The sequence below is a fragment of the Rhineura floridana genome, chromosome 5, assembly GCF_030035675.1.
Source record: "Rhineura floridana isolate rRhiFlo1 chromosome 5, rRhiFlo1.hap2, whole genome shotgun sequence".
Classification (NCBI taxonomy): domain Eukaryota; kingdom Metazoa; phylum Chordata; class Lepidosauria; order Squamata; family Rhineuridae; genus Rhineura; species Rhineura floridana.
In genome coordinates, this window is record NC_084484.1 from 147,527,423 (window position 1) to 147,543,956 (window position 16,534).

The 16,534-nt window shown below is 41.8% G+C and overlaps 1 protein-coding gene across 1 annotated transcript in view; it reads right to left on the reverse strand.

Annotated features, from left to right (window-relative positions):
• Window positions 1-16,534, reverse strand: part of ARHGAP31 (Rho GTPase activating protein 31) — a 123,699-nt gene that overhangs the window by 20,839 nt on the left and 86,326 nt on the right. Inside the window, exons 4-6 of the mRNA XM_061628384.1 lie at window positions 12,847-12,929; window positions 11,583-11,690; window positions 5,801-5,946 (exon numbers count right to left, since the gene is read on the reverse strand). Of these exons, the coding sequence (XP_061484368.1) occupies window positions 5,801-5,946; window positions 11,583-11,690; window positions 12,847-12,929 (337 nt within the window). The remainder of the gene's footprint in view (window positions 1-5,800; window positions 5,947-11,582; window positions 11,691-12,846; window positions 12,930-16,534) is intronic.

Below are 16,534 nucleotides of genomic sequence, written 5' to 3' on the forward strand. Positions count from 1 at the left end.
CTTTAACTTTGATCAGCATTCATTTCAGATCTTTACTGGTTTCTGCTAGCAGTATGTTATCATCTGCATATCTTAAATTATTGATATTTCTCCCTCAGATGTTCACACCCCCTTCATCTTGGTCCAATCCTGCTTTCCGTATGATATGTTCTGCATATAGATTAAACAAATAGGGTGATAAAATACACCCTTGTCTCACACCCTTTCCAATTGGGGACCAATTGGTTTCTCCATATTCTGTCCTTACAGTAGCCTCTTGTCCAGAGTATAGGTTGCGCATCAGGACAATCAGATGCTATGGCACCCCCATTTCTTTTAAAGCAGTCCATAGTTTTTTTTGTGATCGATACAGTCAAAGACTTTGCTGTAATCTATAAAGCACAGGGTGATTTTCTTATGAAATTCCTTGGTCCGTTCCAATGTATGTTTGCAATTTGATCTCTGGTACCTCTTTGCTTTCTAATTCCAGCTTGGACATCTGGCATTTCTCGCTCTATATATGGTAAGAGCCTTTGTTGTAGAATCTTGAGCATTACTTTACTTACATAGGATATTAAGGCAATACTTCGATAATTACTGCATTTCCTGGGGTCCCCTTTCTTTGGAATTGGGATGTATATTGAACACTTCCAGTCTGTGGGCCATAGTTTTCTTTTCCATATTTTACTTGTAGCAGCTCAATTCGTATGCCATCTATTCCAGATGATTTGTATCTTCCAGGTATTTCAAGTGCGGCTTTCACCTCACATTCTAAAATTTCTGGTTCTTCATCATACGGTTCCTCCATGAATGAATCTGTCATCTTGCATCTCTTTCATATAATTCTTCAGTGTATTGCTTCCATCTTCCTTTTATTTCATCTCGGACAGTCAGTGTGTTCGCCTGTTGATTATTCAACATCCCTACTCTTGGTCTGAATTTCCCTTTGATTTCTCTAATCTTTTGGAATAGGGTTCTTGTTCTATCTTTTTTATTATCCTCTTCTGTTTCTGTACAATAATTATTGTAGTAGTTCTCTTTGTCCCTATGTACTAGTTGCTGTATTATTGAATTTAGGGTTCTAACCGTGTTTCTCCTTTTGCTTTTGCGTTTCTTCTATCTTTAACCATTTTAAGAGTTTCATCCGTCATCCACTGAGGTCTTTCTCTCTTTTTAATTAGAGGTATTGTCTTTTTGCATTCTTCCCTGATAATGTCTCTGACTTCACTCCATAGTTCTTCTGGTTCTCTATCAACTAGGTTTAAAGCCTCAAATCTGTTCCTTATTTAATCTTTAAATTCTTCTGGGATGTTATTTAAATTGTATTTTGGCATTATTATTGCTTTGTTTTTCTTTAGCTTCACTCTGATTTTTGATATTATCAGTTCATGATCTGTATCACAGTCTGCTCCTGGTCTTGTTTTTACAGAAAGTATGGAATTTCTCCATCTTTCCTTCCAATTATATAATCAATTTGATTCCTATATTGACGATTTGGTGATGTCCACGTGTACAGTTGTCTTTTCAGTTGCTTGAAAAATGTGTTTGCAAGAAACAAATTATTGACTTCACAGAATTCAATAAGTCTTTCTCCTGCTTCATTTCTATCTCCTAAGCCCCATTTCCCCACAATTTCTAGTTCCTCTGTGTTTCCTACTTTTGCATTCCAGTCCCCCATGATTATTAGAGCATCCTTTTTTGGTGTGTGATCAATTTCTTCCTGTACTTCTCAGTAAAATCTCTCCATTTCCTCTTCTGTGTTTGCCGTTGGAGCACAAACTTGGATGGTTATGTTGATAGGTTTCCCGTTAAGTCTCCTTGATATAACTCACTCATACCTTGCATTATAGCTAATTGCTTTTGCTACATCACTTTCTCACTATTAGAGCAACCGTTTCTTCTTAATTTATCATTTCCTGCATAAAATATTTTGTAGTTGCCTGATTAGTGTCAGTGTCCCATTCCCGTCCATTTTAATTCACTCACGCCATGTATTGTAATATTGATATGTTCCATTTCTTGCCTGATAATTTCTAACTTTCCCTTGTTCATGCTTCTCACATTCCATGTTCCTATTGTGTGTGTTGTATAACTCTGGACTCTTCTTTCGCATCTGTGCGTTTCAGGCTCTGGGCTTGCTTTTGGCTTTGACCCAGTTGCGTCATTAGTCACAGTGCTACTCGTACTTGTCCATTGTTCTTCCCCAGTAACTCAATGAGTGACTTCTGACTTTGGGGTATCATCTTTCAGCACTATCTTGTGTTGCATTTTGGATAGTCTATTCATAGGATTTTCATGGTAACAGGTATTTAGAGGTGGGTTACCATTTCCTTCCTCTAAGTCTGGACGCAACTTAGTGTCTCAGCTTTGACCATTCCGCCTTGGGTGATCCTGCTGGGAGTGTAGCCTCTTGGTCTGAAGCAATGCTACACCTTGAAACCTGCTCTCTTGGGTAAGTGTTTTGCTAAACAGTTTTACCTCCTGGGACTGAGATCCTAGCCCCTTGAAGCATGACAAGAACAGTTACCTGCGGAGCAGTTGAAAGCAGGCTCTGCAGAGCATCTCTAACCCTACAAGCCAACAGTAGTTTACCCAAAGATTACCCAATATTTCCCCCTTTCCTTTTTTAATGTGGTGGTTATTGGGCAAATTTCAGCATAGTGACTGCTCTTGATAATGGTCCAGCATACTTGTGACACCTGTCAAGCTCTTGCCTCAGCATCTCCTGGCTCAATCTACATGCGTCTTCTTTTTTTTAATTTGGTGGTGAGTTGCTATCTTAACATGGTTTAGGCTGGCGATGATGTGAGCAAAGCTCTGAAACCTGCAAGCCATTACAAGTGGAGCCAAACAAACCCTCTGTGAAGACAAGCTTTCCCTGCTGTTAGTTTTCCTCCTCCTCCCTACTTTCCTAAGCGATCAAGCTGCAAGGGCAAGAAAGGAGAATGATGAAAAGTAAGAGCTCACCCTAGATTTCCATGGCTCCTGTCTACAATAGTGGCTTCCTAGAATGCTAGGAGGTCAATGGGGACTGTAGTGTTTTGTTCCTTCCTAGCAAATATTAAGGAGATCTAGTGGGCTGGGTCTTAGGAGAACTTTAAAAATACCTCAGTTGTCTCCCAGCCTTGTAAAGGAAAGCTCAGAAAGGCGAAACCAATATTTAACTGAGATGGGGGACTTTTGCCAATCAAAAATTAGGCCACACGTGAGACTAGCCACCATATAAAAAAAGTCAATTTGTGACTGGGCTGAACATTCGTCTCCCCACTCCTGTGGGGCCACTGCAAAAGGTGGGGCAGGGGTGGGGATAATTTGGCAACCTTTGGTGGTGGGGTCTTGTCTTTAATAAATACCAAGGTAACTGCACCGGCTGACCATTTGCTACCGGGCCAAGTTCAAGGTTTTAGTTTTGGTGTACAAAGCCCTATACAGCTCGGGACCAGGATACCTGAAAGACTGTCTTACCCCTTATATACCCAGTCAATCACTGTGCTCTGCAGGTGAGGGTCTCCTGCAGATACCATCTGATCAGGAGATCCGTTCTTTAGTGTGGCAGCACCTACCCTGTGGAATTCCCTCCCCTTGAATATTAGGCGGGCGTCATCTCTGCTATCTTTTTGGCGCCTTTTCAAGACTTTCCTCTTTCAACAAGCCTTTTAAGTTGAGACCTATCCCAGTCTGTGTCTGTGTTAGAACTGCTTGTTAACATGTTTTTAAATAATGTTTTTAACCCTTTTTTAAAAGATGTTTTAAAAACTTTTTTTAAAAATGTTTTTAACGTTTTCTTTTAATGTATTTTAAGGTCGGTTTTTATGATGTTTTAAAGTGTTTTTAGCACTTCTGTTTGCCGCCCTGGGCTCCTGCTGGGAGGAAGGGCAGGATATAAATCAAATAATAAATAAATAAATAAATAAAACTATGGGCCTCTTCTTTTCCTTAAGTAAAAGGCTGCTAGAGACAGCTGAGCTGTCAATGCCTATCTGAATAGAATGCCTCACAGAAATGGCTAAGTTACAAGCTGGCAAGATCTTTTTTTCTGAAATGAGAAGAGAAATAAAAAGCCCTCTAGCATCTAGAGATGGTGAGAATTTCTCCAGTTTTGAACCTGGTACCAGACTTTGTTACAATCTGCACATTTCCCAGTCTTTATGGACAGACCTTATTGCCTGTGACATTCTGCGGATTTTCCTGACAGATTTTAAACCACTTCGAATAAAAGCATATAGTGCTCTCACCGCTCTCCTGCCATGTCTTCCTCCTCCTCCCCTCCGCACTCTACCCCATGACTATGAGTTCTCATCTCCCCTGCATTTCCATCTCCTCCTTCCTCCTCTTGTGCGTCTTTGCAAACAGCTGATGTCCATCCTGACTGAAGTGTCAAACCAATCACTTGGGGTTGCACATCCCCTAGAGTGGTCTTGTTTCTTTGGATGCCTCTCTCATCAGCTCCTTGTCTGGGGCAGCCGCATCCTATTCCTCTTTATAAATAGCCTATTCCTCTATAAATAGCCTGTGATTTCAATATGTAAGATTGGCAGGGTTGGGCGTGGGGAAAGGCCACTCCTGTTGCATGGCTGGCTTCAGCAACAGTGCTAATAGCACCAGCAGAAGCAGCAATTGGTGAAAGGAGAGCCTGCATGTCACACACATATATGCACACACAGAGAGACACTGGGGGGTGGGAGAAAATAAAAGGGCACAAGACAATGGGGAGGCTGCAGAGAAGGAGGCAGATAAAGGAGGGGAAGAGAAGGAGAAAATGGGCAAGGGAAGGGAGAGAAAGAAACAAGCACTTAAGTGAGAGGCGCTTGGGTTGCTCCTGCTTCCTCCTGGACATTTCAATGAAAGAAGGATATGAGCATCATTACTTCTCAGGAAGGGGGACACACGAAACAACAGAAGGGAAGAAAAGCAGAAATTAAATCAACTCGAACCATAACCGCCTGCAAGCTGGGCAGGATACGATCTGAATCCAAGCATCGAACGGATTTCATCCCTACCAGCATCTCACAATAAATAAAAGAAATCCCCCCAAAAGGTCTTAGAATTCCAGTGTCTTGAACCTGATTCAGTCCCTCTGCCACAAAATTACCTTCTCCCACCCCCATCCAAATGGACCAAATAATGCAACCCAAGTTTAGGACACATAAACTAGCCTTCCCCAATATGGGACCCTCCACGTGTTCTGGACTATAACTCCCATCCTCCCTCACCTTTGGCCATATTGGTTGGAGCTGATAGGAGTCTTAATCCAAAGCATCTGGAGGGCACCAGGTTGGCAAAGGCTGATACAGAACATCCCATTTTCCTTCTTCCACATTCTTCTTGTATAGAATTGGGAGTCAGGTACTCTGAATGATCAGAGACCCAGAATAATTAAAAGCCATGCAGACATACCTTTAGAACTAACTACAAGGCATAATATTATCTATATTTGAAAAATTGTATAAACTGCTTAATAAAAAAAATAAACTCTATAAGCCGTGTATGTAAGACAGTATAAAACAATACACAAATAAAACCAGCAAATATTAAAAAGTATACATAACTAAATTATATGCATGGAAAGGCTTGCTGAAATAAAAAAAACCCATTGGCGTCTAAAACAATATGGTGACTAAAACAATATAGTTAGTCAATGAAATCAATGGCTCTACTCTGAATATGACTTAGTTGGATATCACATGTAGATCGCATATAATCATCTGTTGTTTATTAAGAACATGTGTATGCTGCCACATAACAAAGTTCTCTGGGTGGCTTCTGGTGGATTTCGAATTGGCTGCTGCTGGCATGGAAGAAATCATACAGAAGGACTCACCCTCATTCTTCCTTGGTTTGGCAGGGACATTGTTACTAAAGATTTCATCCACATGGTTCAATATAAACTCAATCACCAACTGCTGAACTCGCACCTCCAGGAAAGCTGCATCTCCATTGCAGCTAACAGCCTCAATCTCCTTGGACCTGCAAGTAAAGGAGGCAGTTGGAAGAGCAATGAAACATCACATCCCAAAGCACAGCTTCTCGGGAACAGAAGTGAGCTGTCAACTTCAAAATTCCTTGCCTGCACCTTCCTAATAGAGTGACACATATATTACTGTAAGGGTCATTTTTATCCACCATCTGAATATGTGCCTCTTCTTTCCGCCTTTTGATTTTCTTGTCCCTTCTCCCCCACCCTTTCAAAACTACAAACATGACATATCTTTAATACCTTTGGCTCCTTTATGCACAAGATTTGGAGAATAGAATCAAGTACTGTATACAACAGCTTGCTTATGGAAAGGAGGGGGAGGAGTTAGCCAATCCCTCAAAATTAGTCAACTTTTAGATGCTTTCTGAAAAAAACTCTAAATTTTCAGTTTACAAAGCTTAACTAGCTTATGCTCCAGCTGATGCTATTTGCATTTTTAAAAAATGCTTATTAAATGCAGAGATATATTTAATATCATGAGTAGCCTGGCCCTCAGTCTAACCAACCTCACAGAGTTGTTATAAGGATAAAATGGATGGGGAGTCACATTTCCATGCTGAGCTCCACAGCGGAAAAAAGGTAAAGGTGTCCCCGCACTTATAGTGTGAGTCATTTCCGACTCTTAGGGTGACGTCTTGCGATGTTTACTAGGCAGACCATATATATGGGGTGGTCTGGCCAGTTCCCCGGTCTTTCTTTACCCCCCAGCGTATGCCGGGTACTCATTTTACCGACCACGGATGGATGGAAGGCTGAGTGGACCTCGACCTCTTTTACCGGAGATTCGACTTCCTCTTTCCGCTGGAATCGAACTCCGGCCGTGAGCAGAGCTTCGGCTGCGTTACCACAGCTTACCATTCTGCACCACGGAGGGTCCTTTCCACAGCAGAAGGGTGGGATAAAAAACAAAGAAAGAACAACCATCCTTTTAAAACATACTAAACAAATAAAACAGCACAAGACACCCCCCAAAAGAACCACCAGCACTATTATATCTGCAAAAAAAGCACAACCTGAATAATTTCAGATTACTTCAAAGAGCACTCTGATCAAATGCTTATCTGAACAGCGTTCTTTTAAATTGTCAACTGAAGAGAGAAATTTATGGCCCAGCCTTATCAGCAATGAACTGAAGAAGAGATCCTCACATATATTTCATTATTTTATAGATTTTGCTTTATCCCACTTTTCAGGAAGATCTCCCCACAAAGCAGCTAGCATGGATTCCAGTGGGACCCAGGGAAGAACAAAAAGGGCAAGCAATAGAAAGCTGGCTGAGATCATGAGAGATTCATCAGTGGAACACTCCATCCAAAACACCTCCTGGAAACTACACCACTGCTGGAAGGGAAGCATCTTATACTCTTGAAAGACTTGGCACTTCCCAAGGCTTCTATGTAACACAGGAGAGTCCTAGAACAGAGGAATCTGTCCATTTCAATTTCTCTCTGTTTCTCATTTTTCCAGTCTTAAATTCAGTTTGCTACATTTCTGCATCAGTTTGCAAACTTTAAATTTTTTAAGTGCTCATGAAAATTCTTCAGTTCATCTCTCCTAATAATATACACATTTTTATGTGCGATCTTTGTCTTAGACAATCCATTTCTGTATTTTATTTTCACCAATGTATGCATTTTTAGTTGGGGAACTGCACTGCAAAATTCAGAAAAGTATGAATTTCAATAGATAGCTGCATTTCGGTCCATGTATTGGATCCGCATTAAAATGCAAACCAAACGTCTCCCCCATCCCTAAGTGGCACAAGGATAGGCATAGGGACCCCAAGAGCAGTACAGACCCGCATCCACCATAACTAGTGTACCTTGCAAGGGATTTCCCGGCAAGCCACTCCACTTTGCCGGCAAAGTATTGCGCTTCAGCAGCAGCAGCACTAGTTACAGCTGGAGATGCAGCAGCTTAAGCTAATCCGCAGGATTTAATTTATCTCTGAGTGGAACCATCACATCAAAATACCATCAAGTGGGGATGGAAGGGAAAGTATCACATGTGAACATTTGTGGTCTTATGCTTTTTCTAAATGCCTGTTTCTTGTTCTCCATCACCTCAATGGTATGGACAAACCAATCTCTCCTTCCACCCGCACCCCCTCCCAACCCAAAACAGAAGAGCAGACAAACTGTTTCTTATCTTGACATGCCAAAGTGTTAGTGAAGACATTATCTCTGGGCAAGGAATCCTTTGTAAAGTTAATGGCTGCGGTGTAAGATAAGACACAAAGAGGGCTTTGCCAATGGGATAGCCATGTAAGGAAACTACAGCTGTGCCTCCCGCTTCTTTCATGTTCTCCTTGGGACCCAGATTTATAAACAGAATTAGACTCCCATCAAAAAAAGGACAATAGATGGAATGAAAGATTTTGAGCAGTGGGTATTTACTAGATTTAACTTCTCTTGCAGTCATTGGATCCCTCTGGCCTTGTTTGAAACTGTAAATATTGAGTGACTTTATTTAGGATTATTCGTCCAGGGAGCAGCTCTGTTCAGTTTGCAACTGCAAACACTAAGGACATTTATTTACAGTTATTTAGCTAAGGTACAATGCTTCTTATTTTTCCTTCTGCTATTCCAGTCCCTGGGCAACCTACATATATACATACACTATAGATACCATTGACCAGGAACTATGCTTCCATAAGACCAAGTGAAACAAATATATCCTATGCAACAGTTCCTCTGCAACTCTCATTTATTTTATTGGACTTCGGTATGGCGAAAAAAACCTGTCAAATGTTCCCAATATTTTTCATAAAACACTTCAAAAGTTAATTGTGGGAGCTGGTTATGGTTTGATATTATATCCAACTGCAGTTTAATGCTATAATCTGCTTCTATTTTTGACCAATCACACTTAGGATAAAACAACAAACTGTGGCCAATTTAAACTATGGCTTGCCTGAACAATCCATCTTCATACCATGGTTTTCAATCCTGCCTTGTTGAGATAAACCAGAGTTTAAATGCAGTTCCTAATTCATATGAACTGAGAAACTGTTGTTTGTTGAAAATATGCTTATTTTTTTCATGGCTGTGATGGAGGAGGGGCCCCCTCCCCTGGAGCAGGTTTATGAAAAAAATGCTAAACTATGGTTTTAGCATTATGTTCAAACCAGGCACTGTTTTCTGAGCCTCTACTTAATACTGGGTTTAGATGTTCAGGAAACTGGGTGGGGGGGACAAGAAATGTACTTTGAAATTTCAAAGTGAGCTTTGGGTCATGAATGCTTATGCCAAAATAAATTTGTTACTCTTTAAGATGCCACAATATTGTCATTAGTGCTGTAACATGTTAAGCAAGGATCCATGGATTTCATCATTAATGAAATCCTCATGTCCCCAAAACCCCAGAATGACATGCACTTCTGCTATAAAATGTAACCAACTCTGAGTGAAGTATTTCAAATTATGAAAAAATGGTTTGAAATGGAAGCATTGTGATACAGGCCAATATCACAGTTAATTTATCTGGAAGCCATCAAGCTCCACTTATTTGCAGCTAGTCTGGTTTTATTTGCTGAGCCGTAATACCTTTTCCTCTGCTCCCTTTTCTTATTACTGTTGGTCAAGCCTCCTTATGCTACTGGAACTTCACCAAGAGTTTCCATTTCTAGCTTAACATTCCCAGGCTTAGAATTACATATCCACACTGTCCCAGGATTTGACAATGAAGCCTCAGTGAAGGTAAGAAACATACATGCTATCCACATGGGAATGTATTTATTTATTTGTTTATTTATTTATTTATTACATTTATATCCCAGTTTTACTCCAAGGAGGTCAAGGTGGCATACAAACATTCTCTCCTCCCAATTTTATCCTCACAGCAGCCCTGTGAAGTAGGCCAGGCTGAGAGACAGTGACTGGCCCAAGGTCACCCAGTGAGCTTCATGGCTGAGCAGGGATTTGAATCCTGGTGTCCCAGGTCCCAGTCAAACATAGCCTGCAGATCTTCTATATTTATTTATTTAAAGATTTAAAAGCATTTATAAACCACTTAATACTTTAAAAAAACTCTAAGCAGTGTACAACATAAAAACAATAAACAATATCATTAAAACTAATACATGACATAAAACCAGTAAAATGGCTATATAAAAGCATATTAAAAACAGAAATTCAAACACATAAAACAGGGTCCATTGTTATGGGTCAGGGAAAGCCTTGACAAAAAGATTTGTCTTTACAAGATGTCTAAAGCCACTGATGATGGTTGCTGCTTCGCATATCGCAGAGGAAAGGGCATTCCACAGTACAGGGGCAATAGCAGAAAAATGCCCATTTTGTGTCAGTGTCCTATGATATTCTGTAGGGTGTGGCACTACAAGTAGAATTTCCCCAGATGATCTGTATCTTGCAAACATGTATGCAGAATGAGGCCTTAGGCAACCAAGACTAAGCAGCTGTTTTGATAATGTTGTGTGTTGCCTAAACTCTGCCAAGAGCTTTTCTAGGTTTCCACCCTGCTAACCTGTAAGATTGACATCATCATGACATGGCATAGGCTAGAAGGTGGAACATGCTGCTAATTTGGGACTAGTTGAATACTATGGTTGACCTGCTTCCCAGTGCTGACCTGTTGCTGCGATTCAACTCTCAAGAACTGATGTTGGGCTCCGCCCTCCTGATAAATCCAGCAGTAGCTCATGAGTGGGAGTGGAGGCAGTAGTGTCCTCATTCTGGCACTGTGCCTGTTGGGGTGCAGTGGTGCTGCTGACATCAGAGGAGCTCCGGTTTGGTGGTGGCAGCCCCAGAGCCGCACAAACCCCAGCAGGCAGCTGCCACCAACCTGAGCTCCTCCAAGCTTGCTGCCACCTTGTGCCACCCCATCCCTTCCAAACAAATACAGCACTGCCTCTGGGGGAAAACACCTCTACCTCCACACATCCTCACAAGCCACCACTGGCGGGATCAATACAGTCAGTTCTTAAATCTTCATCTATCACAAAAATGATGTGGAGAAAGTTGACAGAAAAAAGTTTTTCTCCCGCTGTCTTCACAATAGAAGCTGGAGACATCCAGTCAAGCTGAATATTGGAAGCTTTAGGACAAACAAAAGTGCTTCTTCAAACAGCACATAGTTAAGCTACGGAATTCGCCCCCACAAGAGGCAGCGATGGCCACTAATGTGGATGGCTCTAAAAGAGGATTAGACAAATTCATGGAGGTCAAGGCTTTGAGTGGCTACTAGCCATGATGGCTATGTTCTGCCTTCATGGTTAGAGTTGCTGGGAAGTGCAGGTGGGGAGAGTGCTGTTGTGCTCAGGTCCTGCATGTGGGCTTCCCACAGGCATCTGGTTTACCACTGTGAGAACTTGGATGGCTTTAAAAGAGGATTAGATAAATTAATGGAATATAAGGCTATCGACAGCTTACTACCCTTGATGGCTCTGCTCTGCTGCTAGAACCCGCAACAGGAGAGACTGCTCTTGTGCTCAGGTCCCGCTTGCAGGCTTCCCACTGGCATCTTACCTGTGAGAACAGGATGCTGGTCTAGAGGGGCCGTTAGCCTAATCCAGCAGGCTCTTCTTTTGTTTATGTTCCCATTTATATTCTTAGTGCTACCCACCCACCCCCATTGTGAAATGAAGCAATAAGACCTTCTACTGTACCTGAGGAGATTAGGTGCCCACACTAAAGCTAGGTTCCTGGTGTGCATGTTGGTCATGCTGCTGAAAGATGCTAGATGAGTCAGATGCTTGCTCAGGTATTCCAGGGTCCTGCAATGGTTTGGTGAAGATAAAAACAAAGTGCCCCCATGTTAAGCCACGGGCATGCATTGATGTCTCATTCTACCAGTTCTGCTCAGAGAAAATAATGCCCAACATTCCCAAGCACCACATTAAATGTTTTAAACAAACCACGATCTACAACCCCTGACCCTAATGCTATGCCATGCCACCAACCTGTCCCCACTTTCACTCCTTTCTCCTCTCTATTAACCCTTGTTTCTCCCCCTACCAGTCAATCTGCTTCCCCTTTTCTCCCTCTTCATCAGGAGCCCAAAGACTACATCGCTACTTCCCACAACTCTCAGCTCCTTTATTTGTACCATATTCCTGAGAGAGGAGATGGGGAAGAAGCAAAACAAATCTGTCCTGAACTATAACAGAGCTTCAGTTGAACTAGCTGGGAGCCACATGTAGCTAGCTATGAGGGCTACTATTCACCATAGTGTCTACATAGGTAAGACTCAGGAGCAGCTTGCCTGGTGAGGCAGGGCCACAGCAATAGGCTCCTGGCAGCAGCATTGCTGGCACGCACTGGGACAGGGAGGGGCAAGGTGGCAGTGAGGTTGGGGCTGCACAGTGCATTGGCGGGAGAGCTGGATTGGCTCCACCGGTGCGCCGTACAGCTCTGACCTCGCTGCTGCCTTGCCACTTCCCCTCCAAGCGGCAGCGATATTGCTGCTGGGAGGTTATTGCTGCACCTTGTCCTACTGGGCAGGCTATTCCTTTTGAAACTGGTGAGAAAGATGAGTTTTATTATACAAAAACACTTCTACTTAAAAATAAAAGGGACCGTGGTATCTTTATTGGCTTCTAGAAGGGGATGTGATGAAGACTTTGGGTACCAGGAACTGTTAATACCTGGATAGCTCTGAAATAAAAGATCAGCACTTCTGACGGGGAAGACCACTACACAGATCTCTTCCACAGTTGGCCATGTGCATTCTGGGGGTTGCTGGGGAGAAGACTGCTTGAGCTTAAGGAACAGTCACTTCAGGTAAATCAAGTTTGCCTAATGCAAGCAAAGAAAGGGGAAGTACACTAACTGATTCACCAGCTTAATCCCTCAAATTCAGGTAATGTGGCATACCACCAATAATCGTTACTAAGATTGCCCTAAACCTTAGAGGCTAGGTTTCTCTTTTACCTGTAATGAGATGGTGGAAGTTCCTGGATGGCATTCTGAATTTGAGCCAATTGCTCTTCCTCCGGGAAGCATGAGACTGCCTCCTACAGGGAAATGGGCAAAAGAATCAGACAGCTGTAGGGCTGAAAAAAAGACTTCAAGGCTTTATTAGCCCATTACCTCTCTGAAACTTGAAATCACAATGCACATTTTGTCTAAACTGGGAAATTATGGTTAGTGGCTTCAGAACACTACAGGATATTTAAACCAACTTCAAACCACAGCTGATTAAACTGGTTTGTGCCAAAGTTTCAAACCACTGTTTGGTGGTTCGGCTGAAATGATAACACTATGGTTAATGGAACTTCTTAGCTTGTTTGCACACTTGCAGCAAAGGAGGAGTGAAGAGGTTGTGTGTAGCCAAGAAGTCTGTTCCTATCTTAGCTTATTAAGCTGAGATATGATTACCCAAATATGGCCAAAATCTTTTGCAGCTTTTCCCACCTTTTATCCAACCTCCTTCAGCTTAGCTTCAGAGACTCACTGAGTGCCAAATTAGGAATATGAGAAACTAGATAGATTATTTGTTCACCTATCCCACTGTTGTCTATTCTGGCTGGCAGCAGCTCTCAAGGGTCTCAGTCAGAGGCCTTTCCCATCACCAGTATTAAGTGGAGATGCCATGGATCACAGCTGGAACCTTCTGCATGCAAACCATTTGCTGTACCACTGAGCTATGACCCCTCTCCAGAGGTGGCAAAATCACCCACCCTGGGCACCAATGGGGGATTTCCTTTAAAAGCAGCTTCAGAGGAAGGTGTGCCCCCCAGGCATTTCTTCCTCCCCAGTCAATATTATTTGCATTTAAAAGAATGTGTGTGTTAAATACAAAGATGCCATTGCACATCACATGTACTCTGGCCCTGAATTGCTGTTCTCTGGGCATGTCTCCTGCTGGGAAGAAGGCACGCTCAGAGTAGTGACTCATGCAGATACTCAGATGGCAGTGACTCCCGAGGGCATGTAATTCTGTTGCTTCTCTACAGTGGTTGTGATTAGAAGTCAATCATATTTGACTCATAACAGCTCTGCTGTGGGTGGATACTTTGGAGTTACTAATTAATTTCTCATAGCACATTAGCACTTCCCTTACAACGCAGGAGTGGGAAATGCTTATACCAAGCCAGACCAATGATTCACTCGCCTGGTTCTAATCAAAATGAAGATGCTGATTTCTTAATTGAAGCTCACAATGAACCCCTTGCATTAGTGAAACATTTGCCCAGAGACAGTCTCTTATTTGCACAAATAAACTTCTGTAAGCCCTCTTTCTTTTTCTTTCTTTCTTTTTTTCTTTCCTTTTTCAAAACCAGGGGTGTTTCCTAAAATGAACAGAGGGAAATGGAGAAAACAACACGGAGAGACAGAAATGCATCACTTTGTGAGCACTGCAAGAAAGAAAACCCTGGAATAATTATCTGTATTTTCAATGAGCTGTCTTATAAAGTGTGTTGGGATGAAAGGGAACAGAAATCTATGCTGTATTAAATATTAACCACCATAATTAAGCTGCTGCATACAGGTAGTGTGGTTTGTATGGTACAAAATTGTAAATACTTACTTGAATGAGCACCTTAGGAATGTAATTATAATGTTTGACAGAGGCTGTGCATTCTGCTTCCCACACACGTCTTGCGGCATCCCATACTACTAATTCTTTCTAGTGCTTAACAAAACCCATATTCTTCTCACAGAGCATGGTGAGGCAAGATCTTATGATTAATTCCATTTTACAGATGGAATGAGATGGGATGAAACAGTGCCTTGGCCAAGTACAGCAGCACTGATGGACTGATTGGGTCAACTTCAACAAATGAGGAGAGACTCTGCAAATTAGGAAGGTAACTCTGCAGACTCTGGGGAACCTGACTGCAACACTGAACAGCTGGTGGTAGATTGTGAGCCTTAGGTTTTAATCTGTGTATACATCTAGCATATTTTAGATAGTTTTGTAATACATAAATGATTATGATGGGAAGCCAATATTGGAAGCAACCCTCTTCAGGCAGCCTTCGCCAACCTGGTGGCCTCCAGATGTTTTGGACTACAATGCCCATCTGAACCAGTCTCTGCTTGCTCAGACTGATGGGAGTTGTAGTCCAAAAAATTCCACCCATCAGCCTCACCCAGCACAGGTATGCTAGCTAGGATTGACGGGTGTTGTAGTTCAACCCATCTGGAGGGCACCAAGTTGGCGAAGGCTGTCTCAAGAGCTAGTTAAAGAAGTAGCAGCAGCAAGACAAGTGGAGCCCAGGGAGGTATGAGATAGTCTACACTTCTCTGATCAATTTACAAGAGATATGTAGATAGGCCCATGAAAGGGAACAGTCACACCAAGGGGCTGATGTTATGGTGTTTGTCCTATTGGAGGAACATTCTTCATAAAGAATGACGAAGTGCTGCACAGTCAGTCATGCCAAGAAAGAACACTGCTCTCAGTGACAGGACTTTTTCAAAGCAGAGGATGGAAGGAAGCATCAGGGCTCAAGCTGTGTTCTTCGCTGAGCTCTGGAAGGCTGTCATCCAAACTGCATGAAGAGATAAACCCATCTGGACTCTATTCAGCGAGTTCCTAGCTGAGAAAATATTTGAACCCAGATTCATATCTTAACTCTCTATGGTTAAACAACCATACTGACCTCTATTGTTGAGCTCTGGTTGACATCTTGCCTCCATCATACTAATGCTACTTATGGATGAATTATTACATCTGTTGACCCTATTATAGAATCTAGGAACAGTTGCACAGCATAGATTTTTACAACAGAAGAAATTCTGGCCTATTGCTATGGCTCCTCCAACCTTTGGAGCTAATATGTACTCATTTTTCCCCTTCTGAATGAAGTCGTTATATTTTGGATTAATGTTTGAAGATTTCTGCTTGGATAGTTTCCACCTACACCCACTCTCTATATTCATGGCATGACAATTTTGAACCTGATTTTCCACTGCTGTGCACCTTGACTCATTAACTTCAGCCTAAGCAGGGAGGAGAAAATAGCTGTGACACCAGAAATACGCTGCTTTCACCCACTTTGCATGCTGATAAAATTATAATAAGAAACCACTGGTATAAGAATTATGAAAGAAAGTAAGAAAGAGAAGTTCCATGAACCTTGCTTGAAAAATTGTTAAGAACAAAAATATTGTATCTGGAATTCTCAACACTTCAGACCACTGAAGATGACTCTAGGTGTAAACATGTCTGGTGTTGGGTTTTTGTTTTGTTTTTAATCTTTAATATTGCACTGATCATTGAACTTGTGACTATTATTCTATGGACTTTGAGTAAATTATAATTTGAGTAATTATAATTTACTCAAATGATTTTTTTAAAATTCATAATAATGAATAGCAGGTAGCCCTTTATTATAATGTTTTCAGTTTGCTACTGTTTTCCAGTAGCCTTCAGCTTTTTCATATCCAGGACCCACCATTTGCCAAACATGAACAGGACTCACTTATTAATTTTTTCACCATATTTGTGTATGATGGTAATGCCGCTTAGATTAGCCTGTGAGCTCTGACCTACTGATCAGACTAGATTAGAGGTTGTGAGCTGTTTAGAAAGTAAAAAGGAACACCACTGAGAAACAAATATGAGACAGGAGTAGAAGGCCACAACAACAAAGCAAAAACATGAAGAGGA